At 44.0% G+C, this 18,290-nt stretch overlaps 1 protein-coding gene across 1 annotated transcript in view; it reads left to right on the forward strand.

The window, feature by feature from the left end:
* The first annotated feature begins 7,000 nt into the window (after positions 1–7,000).
* The window catches only part of CACNA1C (calcium voltage-gated channel subunit alpha1 C), a 427,407-nt gene continuing 416,117 nt past the window's right edge, over positions 7,001–18,290 (forward strand). Inside the window, exon 1 of the mRNA XM_088521659.1 lies at positions 7,001–7,536. Coding sequence (XP_088377785.1) covers positions 7,488–7,536 — 49 coding nt within the window. The 5' untranslated portion in view covers positions 7,001–7,487. The remainder of the gene's footprint in view (positions 7,537–18,290) is intronic.

Consider the following 18,290-nt stretch of genomic DNA (forward strand, 5'->3'; position numbering starts at 1 on the left):
TTTAAAGCTGATGATTTAACCAATCCAATTAGGGACTCTGTAACATTCACTTGTGGTGTTTTGATGATGATTTTTATGGAAATAAAGAAAGAGCTATTTTGGGCAATTAGTTGGAACTAATTTTGTTTTAAAGGAGGGCTTGCAAAGAATAGCTTTAGATTGTCTGAATGCAGGTTTAGGTAGTGCAGAGATGTAAGGCTGGATTAACTATTGTGCTTGACCATCCATATCTGGAATTTGGAGTTGAAATCTGACATTGCTTAATATGGAAGATGTCTTCCATAGTTAGTGGCCATTTGAATTCACCAGAAGATCATTAGTCAGCTAAAAGCAATTACCAGTTCTTTTAGCAGGAGGCAGTGGGAGAACTGCGAGTTGGGGAGCATATAAAATTCCCTAAGTTGAAAGTGCTGCAGTTGAAACCGAGGCTGTGGGCTGAGTGAGTTGTGATTTTCTTCACTTTGGAAAAAAAAAAAAAAAAAAAAAAAAAGAAAAACGTTTCCATTATGACCTGATTCACTTACTAAGCAAATTTAGTCCTCTAGCATAAAAAGACACCTTGGGCAAAGTGAAATCCTTAACGCTGGCTGTAAGGTCAAGATCAGAGTAACCGACTATATTAATGAGTTAATCTAATTATCTTCAGTGCAGCTAATACATATGACCATGTACTTTTGGACCAATTTAGCTCATTACCAATTAATGATTCTTGTGGATTGTGTACAATTTGACAGACTTCTTGAGCGTTGGCTTTTGTGAATTTCCGTTAGTAATTTTGTACAGTGACAAAGCAGATATAGAAGTCTTGAATCTCACTGTGGAACATGAAAAGAGAATGAGGGAACTGTGTTATGTCTCCCATCCCTTCCATTTCCTTTGTGCTTTTCTTTTCTGAGCTCAGTTTATGACTTGCATATTTGGAATTGCTTGTACTGGCTAAATATATTTTTCTGTATTGCTTTCTTATTTTGACTTTGTGTAGTTTTCATTGTTTACTAATTAGACCCACTGAGGTTTCATAACGCCAACATTCTTTAATCCTTCTAGTCACTGTAAAATATTCCTGAACAGCTTGTGCAAATTTAGTCTTTGTAGAGTCCATCCCGTAAAAGAAAGTCCTTCCTCATGCTTGCCATAAATATCAATTTATTTGTGGTATTTCTTAGTTACAAATAAGATACAGACTGCATATTCCTGAGGATTTTGTAGAGCTATGTTAGAAGTTCACAATGGTAATAACCTTGCCTTGCCTTGCCTTTCCCTCTTCCTTATCTCCTCTTCCAACTCCTCTTCCCTTCCTGTCTTCCCACCTTCCCTCCCTCAGTGGGAACCATCTAAGATACACTCAGTAGTTTGTATGGTGCTGTTTCTTCATCAACTGTAGGCTCATTGGATGAAAGCTCATTTTTCATCAAAAATTTCCTTGTAGGTATTATTAGATCATTTCTTCAAGTGAAGGGAGACTATTGTTAATGGTGAATATTTTTCTTCATTTTCCCCATGTTTCGTTATTTGCAGTAGATAGATTTGCAGTAGATTTGCTGTGTTTAAATGTTCTTGTATCAGTGCATACCCCCATCTAAAGTGACCCAATTATCTCTTCTCTAAAATAGAGAGAGTTCAGTGTTCTTTCACTAAGTTCAGGTCTTTAAGTTTTCATGGCACAGTCACCAATTGACCTTCCTCACTTTTGAGGAACAGACACGAGGAACAGAGACTACTTCTATACTGAAATTCTGAAAAGGTGTTGGACCTTCCCCGGAGCACTGAGTGCTGTGGGCAGGGGGCCGTGTGGAAGTCGGCATCCAGATTCTTGCTTTACAGGGTCCTGAGGATGGGCATTAGTCCTCCTCAAGCCTGATAAGTGCATCTGTGTTTTGCTTTTGTTAGGGTAAGTGTCTCTTGTGCTGTTTCAGTCTGTGCTGTTTAAGTGCTTTTTTCCTACTATACTTCAAACTGATGCGTGAACTCATACAATGCTACATAGTCATCCTTACGCAACTTGCCACCTATTTACATTAAGAAATAGCCAGCCCTCACATTTCTACAGTTACAATTAAAATAAATCACCACTGTCACCACCCACTGAAATCATCTGTACAGGTTATGGCTGAAACCTAACCTGAGCTAGGGAAATTTAAATAAAATCATATTTTCAGATATTCAGCTTATCTTCTAAAGCCTTTTGTATTCCAGAAAATCAAAACCTGCTTTACAGCTCTCATTTTCGTCTACTTATTTCTCTCCTATGTCTAATGCCAGCTGATTCTAATTATTAACCATGTTCCTATCCAGCTGTCAGTGACTTCATCCTTCCTCTCTTCTCCTTACAGTTTCTCTCTAACAGTTTCTGTTGTTTCCCCAAATGGGTCATAATATCCGTTAGGAGACTCCACAAATATCCTGATAAATCCCATCATTTTCCTTCAATCTTTTCAGAATTGTGTGTTGACATTTAAATATACAAGCTAATGACTTAAAGCTAATGATTGAAATCTCAAAGCCAAGCAACAACTCCTGCTAACGTCGGTGTGAAAGATGACTTCTTTGCAAAACTAGGCTTCTGATTTTATAATTCATATAAGTTTTGTTTGCATTTATCATTATTATGGATTTTAAGAAATGAAAGCACCTAGAAATCCTGGTCATCAGCCCTACTTTTTCCTGCCATCCCAGGTCTCTTTTTTTCTGCAGACAGTCCCCTGTGTTAGAGCTAACTGGTAGGTCTGAAAGGTCTGCAGTCTCTTGACCACACTTTCAATGGCTTTGGACAGGACTATCAATTACTTTCATTCCAATTAAAATACAAAGCTGAAACAACATATGTCAAATAAAGAGCATGTTTTAGAAATCCATATTTGTTAATAGATATGAAAAGGGTTATTTTGGTGGCATTTTTTTCTCAATAACATCTGGAAAGGTAAAGTGGAGAGGACGGTATTTATATCTTTAGGTGATACAAAGTTCAGAGAAACCACAAATAGGTTTGAGAACAGTTATAAACAGACCAGCCCTGATATATGAGAGTTTGCTGTCATGATTATTTAAGATAAATCCATTTTATTCATGGAACATTAGAAAAGAAAAACAGCGTTTCAATATACTGTATATGGATCAACAAAGGGTGTTAAAAGTATTATGTTATTCATGCATAATGATTATTTTAATGTCTCAGGACTAATCAAACTATTGTATTCGGGTTTGGACTCTCTATTTTAAAGGAAATGAACACAAGACAGAAAACAATTATTTAAATGCTTTGAAAAAAGGAAAGGCCAAATTCTTCACACACAAATTGCAGTGTTTAGATCCCATTTATTTAAGTCAGTGACAAAAAAATCCCATATTTTTCTGTGCAACAAGGTGCTGATTCTTATGGGAAGCTTCCTCTGTTAGTTGGTGGAGGTGCAAAAACTTAAATCTGTGGAAAAAAACGCACTTTAAGGAAAGTAACAAAGAAAGAGCTCTGGCACTTCTTCTCTGAGCTGGCCCTAAAAGGAATCACGTTTGTATTGTGAGCTGAAATACTGTTTTGGGGGATAAATAACATTTCTTTTCTTTTTGAATAATTTACCTTCTTACTTGATAGTGAAGGACATAGCTGCCAAGGAAGTGTGAATATAATCTACAGAACAGATTATAGAGCTAGGTAACTTATGTAATAGGCCCAATGACCGTGTAAAAAGTAGTGAGACTGCTTAAAAGAGCATTTCTAATAATCTTATGAACTATAAAAATAGTTGAGTGCACAACAGTTACTGTATATGAGAACTGTCCATTCTCATCCTAGTACTTCCTAGCCCCATCTTTAAAAACGAGCACTATGGTAGCTCTTCCTTTATGAATGAAGGGAACCTTCTCCTCCACAGCTGACTCCTCCTGTTTCCGATAACGGGGTGTTGAAGAGCCGCCGTGGCGGGGAGGGCAAACCACGCTGCGCGCGGAGCGAAGGCCTCCCCGATGCGCAGGCCGCGCGGCTGCCTGTTTGAATTACGCCCTCTGCAAGTCGTCTTTGACATTTGGTCACTCTAAATAACCATTTTCCAGAAATTTCGGTCTTGGTGCCTCACACGGCCCTCATCACTGTTGCGTGCAGAGCAGTCACAGGCCGTGCTGCCCCTCCTGGCTTTCCTCTGAGGAGCAGCAAGACTATCAATCAGAGCTGGCCTGAGGCCGAGCGTACGTTGAATCATTTGTCTGGTCGGTAGCTGTCTGTTAAGGAAAGTGTCTGATTACGGAGGAATTCAGTCTGAGACCCCATCATTACACTTTTCTTTTAAAGCCACCGGCTACCCCATCGGAAAGGGACAATAAACTTTCTAATTGTTTTTATATTGAAAAAAAATAAATCCTTTACCATCTTTTGCTCACCTGTAACCCCATCTTTGGGCTGCGTGTGTAGTCATCTAAATCAGTTTGAAGAAAGCAAAATGTGTTGCCCTTCAGAAGGCCTAAAGGTTTTTCAGACCAACAGATGGTTGTCGGACATTCAAAAAGAGTCTCTGATTCCCTCTGGCTGTGGGGGGCTGGCCCAGAACTTACCCCATCAAACGGCTCAGAGCGGCCTGCTCTGGATCACCAATGAAACCCTCTCTTCACCACCTCAAGGGCAAACAGAAAGCCAATGTACTTTAGAGAAACTGTGTTTTCTCCTTTTCTGAGGAGGGTAACACCTCGGGTGCTCTGCTGAGAGATCTATTATTAAATGCGAATTTAGGCAATCACAGTATTAAGAAAAATCTTACAAGCTCCTTTACTTCAAATGCAGCCTTTCTTTTACGAGACCTGTTTTCCTGGACTACATTTTCTTAGTGTACTTTGACAGCCCAAATGTTTTAAGAGAAAGCAAGATGCTGTCTCCTGTGTCACCTGACTGTCCTTCGTTAGCAGGTATCTCCAGCCTCACGCTGCAGTGTTTCTTTCCTCTTCTCTGTATAGAAAAGTATTTGCACCAGCAATGCTGAATAAAGAAAACTCATAGTGCAATTTTGTTTATGCTAAAGAATTCAATGCCAGCTAATATTCTTGTTTCTTGATCTATTTTTCTTCTGTATTTGTTTTTTGGTAATTGGCTCAAATTGTGTCCCACAGTGGGAGCTTGGTAGAGAGAAAGAGGAATAAGGAAAAGAGAAAAGATTTGTAGGTGGAGGGGACAGCTTGTGTATGCAGCTGTGTATGTGTGTGAGCTGGCATAAAGCAAGCTATGGGGATGCTAACTATTTAAGTGACATAGTATATGAATCCTTAGCTAGTTAGGGAAGTAAGGCAAAAGAAGAGCAAGAGAAATGTGTGCAGGTGCCCCAGTGGTGGGTGGTTTCTGCACGAGAGCGATCAGCGTGCACTGCATCCCATCCTAAGAGGTTACGTCCATGCGAGGGTGCATCAGGCAACTCTTGGTTGACTCACGCCTTGGGGAAAAAAAAAGGAATTAGCCAATTAGCACAATCCAAAATGGTAAGAGTTTGTGTTCACAAGGAGAAAAATAAAATGCTTGTTTATAAACAAATGTAGGAAGGTGGATACTTTGCTGTTAAGTCTTTCTACAATGATGAAGAGAAGAGCAGTTCCTTTTGTGTTTGTTTGCTTGTTGGCTTGCTTATTTTTACAAGAGACAACTGGAATCGAAAATGAAAGGTGGCATATTGCTGTTCCACCTCTGGTTATGATCTTGCTCAATCTCCAAAGTTAAACAGGATAACTGCATGTGACACTATGAGAGAAAAACCCAGCACTAGAGACCAGAGTCGTTTAATTGCTTCCTCCTGAGGCAGAAATGAGGCTGCACCTCTCAGTGTCAGGATGTTGTTGTTGGAGAACTACCTCTTGGATAGCATCTAAAGCAGAACTTGTGGTCTTCGGGGTGGTTAGAAACCAAAGCAACCTCTCTTAGGGCTGGTGCCTTGCCTGCGTCCAGGTTTACTAAGTAAGTAAGTGCTTTACATCTATTGCAATTCCTCTTGTAGTTCCAAGTGTATTTTCTTGCCTTTTTTTTCCCGAAAAATCTTCAAGGTGTTGCTGTTGTCTGCTACAGTTCTGAACTTCACTTGAGAGACAGCTGCTTTAAAGAGGTGGGACGAAAAGCCTCGAAAAGAGACAGATATTTGAGAAATCCCATTGAAATCCATTGGTAGAGAAGGCACTAAATTCTTTCGAAAGTAACTGCTTCAGAGATGATGCAGCCAACTTTAAAATATTTGAATACTCTGGAAACGTGGTTAGGTGGAAAAAAGCAATGTTAGGAAAGGCAGCACCACTATCCATGAGCCTCCATAGATCGTGTTGCGCACACGCGATGCTAAATGGGCACCGTGTTACGCGGAGCATTCGCCCCTGCGGCCCTGCACACGGGACGCAGTGTCCCGCGGGCTGCTCCAGCGCAGGGTTGCGAGGGGGTATTTCCGAACGCGGCACCCCCTGTTTACCACGGCAGCGCTGCGAGCGCAGCCCCACTCCGCACGCGCTGCGCTGCCTTTCCCTTCCGAGGAGCCATTCCTGCGCCCTGCGGAGGCTCCGCTTGCGGCGGGCCGAGCAGCAGCATCCCGAAGGCAGGCGGGGCGGGGGCGCGGGAAGGCGGCGGAACCCCCGCGTGCCGCCGGCGAGGGCTGCGCAGCCCCGCGCGGGGCCGCCGAGCCGGGCTCGAGCCGGGCTCTCCCCGCGCAGCCCCCGCGCAGCCCCCGCGCAGCCCCCGCGGCCGCTCGCGAGGCGCCCGGCGGCCCCGCGTTGCCTCCGTGACGTCACGTCTGGGGCAAGGCCGCGGGGCGGCCGTGACGGCAGCGCGCGCGGGGCGGCGCGGGGGGCTGCGCGGCCGGCGCTGCCCGCGCGGAACATCTGGGAGCGGCCAGCGCGCGTGTGCGCGGGGCAGCGCGGAGGCAGGGCCGGGGCCGGCGGGGAGGCTGCGGGCGGGGAGGGAGCGGGCGCGCAGGGAGGGAGGGAGGGAGGCAGGGAGGGATGGGAGGGAGGGAGGGAGTGAGGGGCTGGGACTGCGCTCGCTCTTCCTCTGCAGAAAGAGCTGCCTGCCAGCACAACGCGCGCAGAATGGCTTTGAAGAGGAGGAGCAGCAGCCTTTGAACATCTCGCTCTCTCTCTCTCTCTTTTTTTTTTCTTCCTCCTTTTCTCACTCTTGTAGTTGGTGGATTTTAAAAAGACATTTAACCCTCAGAGGTTTGTCCTGGATGCTTTTCCTTTCTTCCTTTTTTTTTTCTTCCCTCTCTCGTTTCCCCCTCCCGTTTTTTTTTTTTTTTTTTTTTTTTTTTTTTTTTCATGGTTTAACAGCCAGAGGTGCTGTGCTAAATTCTTGGAAGGGGCCCGGATGTACTGAGGATGCATTGCAATCTCACTAAAGGAGGCAGTAGTGGAAAGGAGCAGTTTTTGGTGTTCGATGCAATAATGGGAATCAGGTAATAATAAAAGAGGAGATTCTGCGGCTCGCTGCTTCCTTGCGTTTCACCAAGCCGATTTGCGGAGGGATTAGCCTGGACTCGTTTTAAATGGTCAATGAAAACAAGAGGATGTACATCCCCGAAGAAAACCACCAAGGTAAGCGCGGGCTTCGCCTCGAGGCTGCCTCCCCGCCGCGCCGGCGCCCGCGCTCCCCGGGGCGGAGGGCGCAGACACGGGCAGGGGGGCGAGCCCCGCCGAGACCCTCCGCACCCCCCGGGGGGCTGCGCGCCTCCTACGACGCCCTGGGCAGCCAAAAGTTGCTCTGGTCGCTGTGCGCGGGCGACCAGCGGTGTCCGGGGCTGCGCAGCGCGGGGCGGCGGGATGGGGGCACCTCCCGCCGGGAGCGCCGCGGCGGAGCTGCCCGGCCCGGCCCGGCCCCGCGCTGCTGCCGCCGAGGCGAGGGGGGACCGTCCCCACGCCGAGGCGGCGGGTGCGGAGCGCGGGGGGCGCCCGCGCCAACATCCAAGCGAGGCGGCCGCGGGGCAGCCCCCGCGCCGGCTCCCGGGCTCGCCGAGCGCTCCCGCCCTGCCCGGGAGTAAAACTTTGTTCGCCCAAACTCCAGCAGTCTTCCCCTCCCCGCCCCCCCCGCCCAGCTCCGTGCTCCCCGGGTTATTTTAACCCGGGTACCTGCGGGCTGCCCCCTCCCCGCCCCGCACACAGCGCCGTGCAGAGCGGCCAGAGCCATCGCCTTCCCTGGCGAGGCGGGAGCTGCGGCTGCTGAGGGGGGGTCTTAACTGACCTCCCCCGCACCCCGCATGTGTCCAACTTCTCCCCCCTCCCGCGGTCGGAGCCGGCGCCGCCGCCGCCCGGCTTCACTGGGCCGCCCGCTGCCCGACGAAGCGCCCGGGGTCGGTGCCAGGGCGCCCGGAGCACCCCCCGAGCTGCCCCCTCCCGGGCAGCATCACGGCAGCCCTGACCAGTGTGGGGAGGCGCGGGGGGCAGCGGTCACCCCCCCGCCCCAGCTGTGTCAACCCGCGGCCCTCGGCGCCGTATCGGCCTGCGGGGTTATGCAATTGGCGGAGCCGCTTCGCATCCCTCCCCCGATGCGGCTCCTCAGGGCGGCCAGGTGAGAGGGCGCCCGGCGGAGCAGCCCAGATGGCGGAGAGTTCGGTTCCCCGGCAGCGCCCGCCTGCCCGTTTGTTTGCGCTCTATTTTTATTGCGCGCAAACAGAGAGCGCGGCGAAGGTTAAACTGCTCAGGAGTCACGAAAACCTGGTGGCCGGGAGATGAGGGCGAACCAATGGCAACGGGCAAGGCAGTAATTAAAGCAAGCGCAGGGTCTCGGCTCGAAGAGGTTGGGAAGATGAGCGGAAGGCAAGCGCGGGGCCCTGCTGCTCGCCTGCCCTTCACGCGGGCGCAGGCAGGATCTGTTCAGGGAGTCGGCGTCTTGCTCTTGCATCCCTCTCCGCCACTGGCAGCAGGGTGGATGTTCCAGGTACTACTGCAAGAAAAGGAAATATGTCTCTTTCCTGAAACGTGAGCAGCATGGCTAGGCCTCTGCCTGCCGCTGCCTTCTGCACATGGCAGCTCCGGGAACCGCTGATGGGGCTACCTGAGCAGCCTCGTGCTGGGGAGCCTCTACAGCGAGTACGCCAAAATAGTAATCGCATTTTTCCTTTCCTTTCCTCCATTAGTTAAACGGAGGGGATGATGGGAAGGAAAATGAATTTTGTTTGAAAAAGCCTCGTTGATTTTTTTTTCTGCTAATTTAGCTGGGTTTGTAATATCCTTGTTTTACACTTCTGGAGGTGGCTTAGTCCATTAAAAAAAAGTATTTTCCCTAAAATAAGAATTTCCTGACTCTTTAGGGTGTTAAAACTGTGAGACTTCTACGTTTTCATGGCAGTCTCATGATCCTCAGGGAAAGTGGAACTAAGAGTGTTATTTCTTGATGCTGAGGTACTTTTTGCTGTTTATTTTCCCTCCATAATGGAATATATTCTGACAACAATCAATTATTCATTGCTACCATAGAGCATATGCTTATTTAGAAAATCTAAAAAACCCAGCAAGCACCAGAGAAAGCTTTCAAAACTAACTACATCACATTTAATGCACATAGGGGACCTGGTGTAATCCTAGATGGGCATCTTTAATGTGTTCCCTTGTAATATTTTGAAAATTTCCTCTCATAATATAAAATGGAAAATCAGTTTGCAAAATTATGGTTTGCAGCCCTCTCAAGGGAGGGAACAGAATGAGTCAACGCGGCCCTCGGTGCTGCAAGCTGGAGCCTCAAACAGGGCTTAACCGTCTAGTTAAATTTCCCTGCCTGCGATCTTGGCGCGCGGAGGGCTCTTTCCTGGGCAGAGCTGGTGACCGGCCAGGCGGTGACATGAAGCCAGGGGTTTCGCTCGGCTGTTCGAGTCCCCGGCCCGGGTGGGAGGTGGACGTGGGCGGCCGGGGTGGCCTCCCCAGAAGGTGGCACTCCAGGGCCGCGGAGCCGGGGCGCGTCGCGGCCGTGGCAGGAGGCGATTCGGGGTGCTCTTCCCCGTGCCCTGCTCTTCGGGAGGAAGGGCCAGCTGTAGCCCAAACAGGCACCCACCTACCCCGGAATAAAATTCATGAGCGGCCAGGAGCCCCGGCTAGGTCATCTATTCCGTGTGGTGATGATCCTCTGAGCGAAAATCCATGTCGGGGAGCAGATCTGAGCTACCCTTCGTTCAATCTCGGATAATGCCTTTGGGCTTTGTCCTTATTGCATATTTTGAACAGATTTCTACCTGCTTCTGGTTAAAAAAAAAGGCCCCTCAGGTATTTGTCAACCATAATTAGGTCTTCTTGCAACCTCCTTTTCTAACCCACACGTATATTGTTCTTGAAATCTTTCCTGTAAGACATTCTTTTCATAGTCCTTGTGTCTTCTCGATCTGTTAAATTAAGCAACTAATTAGTATTCCCTTTATTTGTCAGAAGCCTGCAGATAGTGCCAATCAAACCACTAGTGTGTCCCGACTGCATTTTCTGAAGTGAGGGTCAAAATGAGAAATACTCCCTTTAACTTTCCACGTATGATGATGCTGTACACTTCACAGTGGATTTCAAATTAAGGCATAAAATCTGTCTTGTGCTGTACTGTGAGACGAAACCACTGGTGATAGGGACTAGCATTTATTGGATGTTTGCCTTTGTTTTCTACTGTATTTTTAGAATTCCTGTTCTTTTTCCTATATTTTGGTGGGGGGGACACTGTGTTTTCGCATGTAGGAGAAACTCCACTCTTCCCATGGTGGCGAAGTGATTAACTTAGCAGTCTGTTTCTTCTTTTTTGTGTGCTATCACTTTGCTGTGAGGATTAATCAGAAGAGGCATTAGTTGTGGGGCATAACGAGTACTTCTAATAGGTTTAAAGCATCTTGTATTTACCTTCAGGCTTTTAGGGGGAAAAACCTGAATCACTCCTAAAGCACAGCAGTACCATTCCCGCCCCACCGATTTGTCTGTAGTTACTTGTGTTATAAAGTACAGTCTTGCACATCCAAGTGCTCAGATCATGCTCTAAACATTAAGGATTTTAATATAAAATGAAATAGCCATGTAATATAAAATACACTTAAAGTAATGTTAAATAAGAAGAGTTAAACAGTCTGTGTAAGTGTTCTGCATTGGTAGAAGCTACCAGTAGACCCTTGAAAATGTATTAAAGTTGTTTTCAGCCGTCTCTTGTCCTTAAAAGGAGTATTCTGGCATGGAGTTTAAAATATATACTTTTGAAAGATTTTCTTGGAAATGTCCATGTGTCCTCTGGCGGGCTCTTCCTAAAGTTTGTGAGGTTTCTCCCATCACCAGAGGTCATTTGTGGAGATGTGGCTGGAGCTCTGGAGCTCTCTGGAGCCAACATGCTCCTTGTGAAACCCCTCTTGGCCGCATCTCTGCTGCGCCATCAAAAATGTTTTTGGGGTTACGTTGGTGCAATTCATTGCAGGAGACATGATGCACCCTTGCTGGGCAGAATTAATTTGTTCTACCAAGATGCTTACTTTGAGCTATTTATTCTCGGTATTAAAAAAAAAAAAAAAAAAAAAACTTCCTGAGAACACTTAAGCTTAGAGGTCACGCGGTATAATGGCAATATCACCATAAATGTTTTGATTTGTTTTATTTGCTTTCAATTTTGCGAAAAATCAGTCAACAACCGTGCTTAAGATCATATTCATCTGGATGACAATCACTGTTAAGTTTGCATTTTCTTCCCTCACCTCCCTGTTTTTTTTTTCTTAAAGGAACTTTCATTATTTATACAGGACAGTTGAGAACATTAAGTTGTCAGTTTATTTGTTAGGAACTGTCTTGTTTAACCCTTTTGGGGAATCAACTCAAGAAACTGGCATTCAGGAATAGCAAACACAAGATCTTTTGTGAGCAAATTACTTGTGTAAATTTATTGACTATCAACCAACATAACAGATGTGACTCTGTGCAGTTAAAGTCTTTTAAATTACTGAAAACAAATCAGATCAACACCAAAGAAAGCTTTTAGCAGTGGCAGATATATGCTTTACAAAACATAATGTTATTAAATTGTTCAATTCCTTATCTCGTTTTTAAGACTCTAGAGCAACCCAATGCATTTTTGAGTCAATCATTTGCAGAAAACATTATTTTTTATTTAGATACACAGTGGAGATGAATTTGAAAGAAAGTTTGGTAATTAAAATGTTTACTACTGCCTTTCAGTATCATTAATTTTAAGAATAGAAGAGGACATTAAGCATTCTGTTATATTGATAACTGAATGGTTTTCTTTTTGTTATATGTTATCTTACATGAAAATTTTATGTTTTTTGTTCATGCAACTTTTACAAATGCATATTGACAAAATGAAAGACTTACCAATTTTTGGTTGTTTTGCTTTCATTGGAATAAATGAGACGTGGCGCGCTTGGAGGATTTGTTCCTCTTCCTTCCTTTTCTTTTTCGTTAAGGGGTGGGAGGTCGGAGTTGGTCCCCTGTGCAGAGAACAGAGGATGTGAGTGAGGGACATGCAAGGGTTCTGTATTCCCATGCCAGCACTAGCTTTTGGTGGCAACGCGGTGCTTCTGGGAGCTCCAAAGCAATGATGAGATCTTCTGGTTTTATGTCCTGACAGTGCAAAATTGACATGGAATAAATGAGGGTGAGGTCTGTAATATATATAAATTGGTATCCTAAAGAATGTTTTAAATGACTTTATCCGTTTCATGGGCAGGGGATTCTAATGATGGTGGCATTATCAACTTTGTAGTGAACGTGAAAGGAGCTGGGGTAGCTTGCTCTTGAGCTGAGTTGTCTCGGTACCGTGTATAGTGATTTGCAGAACAGAAAGTCTTGCTGCATTTCCCCCAGAAACTTAAATGTAAGGAGTCTGCATAGTTTGGGTTGTTTGAGGGGAGGGCAAAAATTAGAGAGAGAAAGGATTAATGGGTGTAAGAGAGAAGATTTGATGGAATCCCGTTTTGTGTTTATTTGAGCATATTGGCACGGCTCCAGACATAAAAACAAGTTATTTAGATCTACAACTGAGAGTTTATTGGTATGGTTCATCTGCAGGAGAAGTTTAGGGTGAGGGAAAACCACTCGCATTGTCTTTGATACCGGTCTGCTCTATGTATCGTCTTCATGCTGATCCTTCCTAGAGGGGATGATTTTGAGATGCTGCCCCACACACTGCACTGTGCAAAACTGCAGGCCTACAGGGTGGAGATTAAAAAGAATCCTAGGGGCATCGTTCAGGGTGAAAAGGCCCCCAGAGATTATCTAGTTCAGTCCCCTGATCAAAACAGGTCTGGTTAGATGAGGTTGATGGAGGCCAAATAGAGTCAAGTCTTTCACACCTCCAAGGACAGAGATTTCACAGCCTGTATTGGCAGCTTTTTGTAGTGTTTAACTGCTTTCAGGGTGTTTTATATATTAAAAAAAAGAAGTTTTTTTTTTTCTGCAATCATCTAATCTGTATTCTTAAATGTGTTTCTTTTAAAGATTTGTTGAAACTTCTACATCAGGTCAATAGATGAATCCTACTCTAACTCACAAGCATCCTGTCGAACCCAACCACTGAGCTACTGCTATCTGCACCCACACACAAACCCATGGGGTCCTGGTGTCTGTTTAGACCCCACTCCCCACTGCCTTAAGACAATTAAGATAAGTGCTATTAGCACGTAAGTGCTAATGGATATTCTGTGGAATGGTAGAAGCTTATATAAGAATTGAAGGAACAGTTTTATGTGGGATTTGAGTAGATGACTTGTGCAATTTTGCTGCCAGTGTGTGGTTTTAATCCCAGACAGGATACGCTAAATCTCAGTGACAGTCGGGGCAGGTGAAATAATGGGGTTCCCTTAAAAGGAACCGGGAAGTTTAATTTTCTCCAACGCTGGGGAGGAGCTATCAGGGTACCCGTTAAAGCCTGAGCTGGAAGGAATCATTTATCCTGGCACCTGTAAGGAAAGAGAAAAAGACACAGGATTAATCAATGTCATGGGCTGGGCACCAGCAGATTAAGACAGCACAGATACCATGAAGGAAAATTTTGCTCCTTTGGTATAGAATACAAGATGAAAATTAAGTCATTCTCAAGGGTGACTAGAGACTTAATGATTTTTAGAACAGACCCAGAAATGAGCCCCAAACTCCGGCAAATCCCGTGGGATCTGCATCTTGTACATAAATCTTGGAGTTAATTGTTTCAATGGAAATATTATCTAATATCTGTCCAACCTTAAAGCATGCTGTATCATACTTTTAAAATACGGTTTTCTAAAGGGTATTGTTATTTTTCTTAGTTTTTTTTCAGGTTTTCAGACCATGATGTGGATGGTTGCCTTTGGGTATTTTGGAAAAAACAATTTAAAATGACTGAACATGACATTATAATTACAAAGTAAATATGCTCTAATTGAGTAATTAACTCAACATTTCTTCCTACAGGCATTGTAGGAACAAATTCATGTTACTGATCAGATTTCAGATTCTTTATTCCAAAGAAGAAAAAAGACTTCCACTCTTCAATATGGTCAGATGGAAGTAAATGTTTTTTTAACATTTTTCTTTTTTTTTTTGTGCCTGTGATATTCAACTTGTACCTTCTGACAGACAGAATATGCTTTTAAATATACAAGAAGGCTATGCATATATATGTATATACAAGTTAGTCCAACTCTCTGAAGTATCTGCTATATTCACTGCTATATTTGTTCTGTTTCATGCATTTCTGACAACAATAATGATTTGGAATTAAAACTTTTTTATATGCGACTGTGAGCAATAGATTCTATAAATCTGAGATACAGCATTGTAGCCAATGGCCCATATGAGAGGCAAAGGAATTCAGGGGAATTCAAGAGTTAATTTTGACATTTGTTGAAAATGATAGAAAAATGTTGCACTTAAGTATGCTGCATAGGATACTGAATTTTATACTTAAGTCTGATACTTCCTGACAATGTCAGGAAGCTGAAAATTTAGACTGATGCACAGCCTCAAACTTTGTTGTTTTACAGCTTTCATGTAGTTCATAAGAGGCTACATTTTCCACTCAGACTCCATAGGTGTAAAGATTATAAACTTGGATTTAGTTAAGTACCAAGGAGTCTGATATTCCTTGGATACATTTAACATAATCTGCTAACTTTGCTGTCAATAAGTCAAACAAGCCCACGTACGGTTATGAGCAGAGGAAATCCATAGTGTTCATTACTTTCCTGACTTGTTTGTGTAGAGAGGAAATATCCAGCACCTGTGTGCTGAAATTCCCAAAGTGATGGTTAAATAACCTGTTATTGCTCATTTGTAGATTGGGGGTATTCACAGAGCAGTTTGAGGTGTAACTTAAATTCTAACTGATGTCTTCAGTGAGAAGCAAAATGTATTTATTCATTGAAAATAGAAATTGTTCAGGTTTAGTTTTGATTTGACTGGCACTTCTGTAGGACTTGTGCTCACCCACCACCACAAAGGGTGGATTAGATGTCATTTTTGTATCACTTTCAGCTAAATCAAATGTTTAAGTGCAAAACATGAGATAGATTGACAGACATCAGCTGGTTTTGGCACTGCCAGTGGCAAAATTGAATTCTAAAGTCAATAGTTTAAATAATATGGATCTAATATACTTTTTCCCTGTCAGATACTTTCACTGGATTTGACTCATTTGCCTTAATCCTGTGACTGTAAAATACTTGTTATTGCTAATAGGTGGTTGGGATGTAGTAGTCCTGTGTTTAGGGTTCAAACATGTTTCCCTACAGTTTTCTTTGAAAAAAGGTTATTGGTGTTATCAGTTAAATGTGGTAAACTTATTGCTTAAATCAGAAATGTAGAAATCCTGAACTCCTGGCAAGTTTAGGAGGGACTATGTGGAAGTTAGTTAGTTCCTTAGTCTGTTTTTTGGGTTTACACTGTGACCACAAGAGAAACAAAAATTCTGGATTCGAAAGCAAATGGAGTGACCAGGATAAAGGGAGTTTCTCTCTTGAATTTGTCCGTCGTAGCCAAAGTCAGAATTAAAAGAAGTGGAGGAAGAATCAGATGAACATGACTTGAGGGCTCTTATCTGCTTGAAGGCAAGGGGTGTAGAGGAAAGACAGAAGAGAGGAAAACTTATGTCCTAATTCATATGCAGTGATAAAAGCTGTCATGCAGGCATGCATAACAGAAGCCAGCAAAAAATAACAAGAGGCACTTGCTACTGTCAGTTGCTAAAAGCAGCTCATTTTAAAACAAATTAAAAAATGCTGGATATCAATCTTGGGAAGCCTTGAGCATAGAGCTCTACAGATGCTTTTCTAGGAAAGTGCCTTAGCACATGGTCAAGCTTGAAACCCTCCGAAAAGGATCACATATTAGAGTACGGAACGTCCAACGAAACGTTTCAAGGCTTCTTGAACTGCGGGCAGGCAACTTGCACCGTTCCCTGCGAAACGCAGTGCTTGGACGTCTTCTGAGATGCTTGCGACTTGCAGTGTATGTTAGGCAGCTTGCTGTGTCTCTGCAAATTAAACTTGACTGGAATGTACAGCCTGTTGATTTAATGCGAAACATGTACTGAAATAAATAAAATGTTCTTCAAATTTGATGGTACGTATTGCTCAGGAGCTTTCTGCCAGTTTGTGCAGCATTCTTATTGAGAACTTCCCTGTTATTTTGCTGCACCTTGATTTTTGGTAATATTTCTCCAGAACACCTTTCTATTTCTATTTGTATGTATGCATTTTTTAAGGTTTTGCATCTTAAGTTTTTCTTTTTTTTTTCTGGGACACTGATGCTTTGGGGTGATCTATTATAGACAGTGGTAGCACATAGAATACAGAGGTGAGTTTGATGGCAAGTTGTGGTTTTTTGGCATGCATTCAGTAGGAATAGGTGGTGCATTATTTAACAGAAATATGACTGAGAAAATCATATTTGGAGCTAGTTTTGTGAATACCAGAGAGCAGGAAACGTATTCTTATAGTGCATGTCAGTGCTGTTTTGATATTTCAAAAGGAATGTGATTAAGCCATCTGGTTGAGCTTACGTACATTGGAGAATTTTAGTGCTTGCATCCCAATGTTGATGTTGAAGTACTACTTAAAAGTACTATTTAAAGATAGAATTACTGTGGAAGATGGAAAGTTCAACTTGTCATCTCAGGACTTAAACCTCTAGTTCATGTAGCTAGTTTTTTGCTTTTTTTTTTTTAAAAAAAAAAAACAGTCATAGAAAGGATCTAAACCTGCTTCTGCAGCTACAAAGTCTGGAACAGAGAGATGTGACAGGTCATCAAGTACTAGCTGGAAGATTAATGTAGAGGCTAGAGTAAGAACGTTTGGAGGATTAGACAGTATTCTAATTTATTTATGTGTTAGGATATGGGCTTCCAGAAAGTCTAGCCTTTGCTGAGATATGCTATACTACTTTCAGAAATCTGGCAAAGAAATACTTTCTGGGAAGTTGTCTCCTTATGTCCTTAGATATATATTTACATGGTCGTCATCCTTGTCTCCCAAGTGTTAAACATGCCGTTACTCTTTCTAACCTGCCAGCTGGGCAGACTTGGGAAATTTATATTTTTAAAAAATAAAATGTTGTGCTCATATGAAGACATTACCTTGGGAAATGCAGTTGAAGAAATTAATTTAGCATTTAATTTTAATGAGCTGAGTGTTATGAAGCATTGGAACAGGCTGCTCAGGGAAGTGGTGGAGTCGCAGTCCCTGGCAGGGCTCAAGAACCGTGTAGATGAGGCACTTGGGGACAGGGTTTAGCAGGCATAGTTGTGATGGGCTTGTTGTTGGGCTTGGTGGTCTTAAAGGTCTATTCCGACCATAATGATTCTCTGATTCCATGGAGTGTCCTGTAGTTGTGGATGTCAGTGCCTCTGTTCCATGCGATGATGCCAGGATGCTGGATCCATCTGTTCGGGCCTCCCTGGCAAGTCAGAGAAAGCGCCTGGCACCCCAGTGCTCCTGCTGCAGAAGCAGGTTTGACTCTTGTGGCCTGGTCAGGCAAAGGGGTTGTTTTGCAGTCCTGCTCCAGTGCTATGATCAAGCGCAGGGCTCCCGAGATGTTTACAGACAGCTGTGACAGCCAGAGCTTATCCTTGCCTGTTCTGACCCTCCTTTTGTTACTGCCTTTGTACCTCCCTTCCCTTCCCCAGGTGTCTTCAAAACAAACAGAACCCACCCCTTTAATGAGAACCCACCCCTTTTCCCTAGTGGTCCCAGTCTTGCTACAGCGATACCCAAGTTTGAGTATTTTTGACATTGATACTTGGGCAATTTTGAACTTATGTGGCATTACCGATGCAGTTACCTGGGCACTGTTGGCCTTACAAAACTTTCCAAAATGTCCCAAATACTTCACTTTGATTAACGGTGAAGTATGGCCAT

The sequence above is a fragment of the Tinamus guttatus genome, unplaced genomic scaffold (assembly GCF_059628265.1).
Source record: "Tinamus guttatus ecotype Peru unplaced genomic scaffold, ASM5962826v1 Tinamus_guttatus_pri_ptg000125l, whole genome shotgun sequence".
Taxonomy (NCBI): Eukaryota; Metazoa; Chordata; class Aves; order Tinamiformes; family Tinamidae; genus Tinamus; species Tinamus guttatus.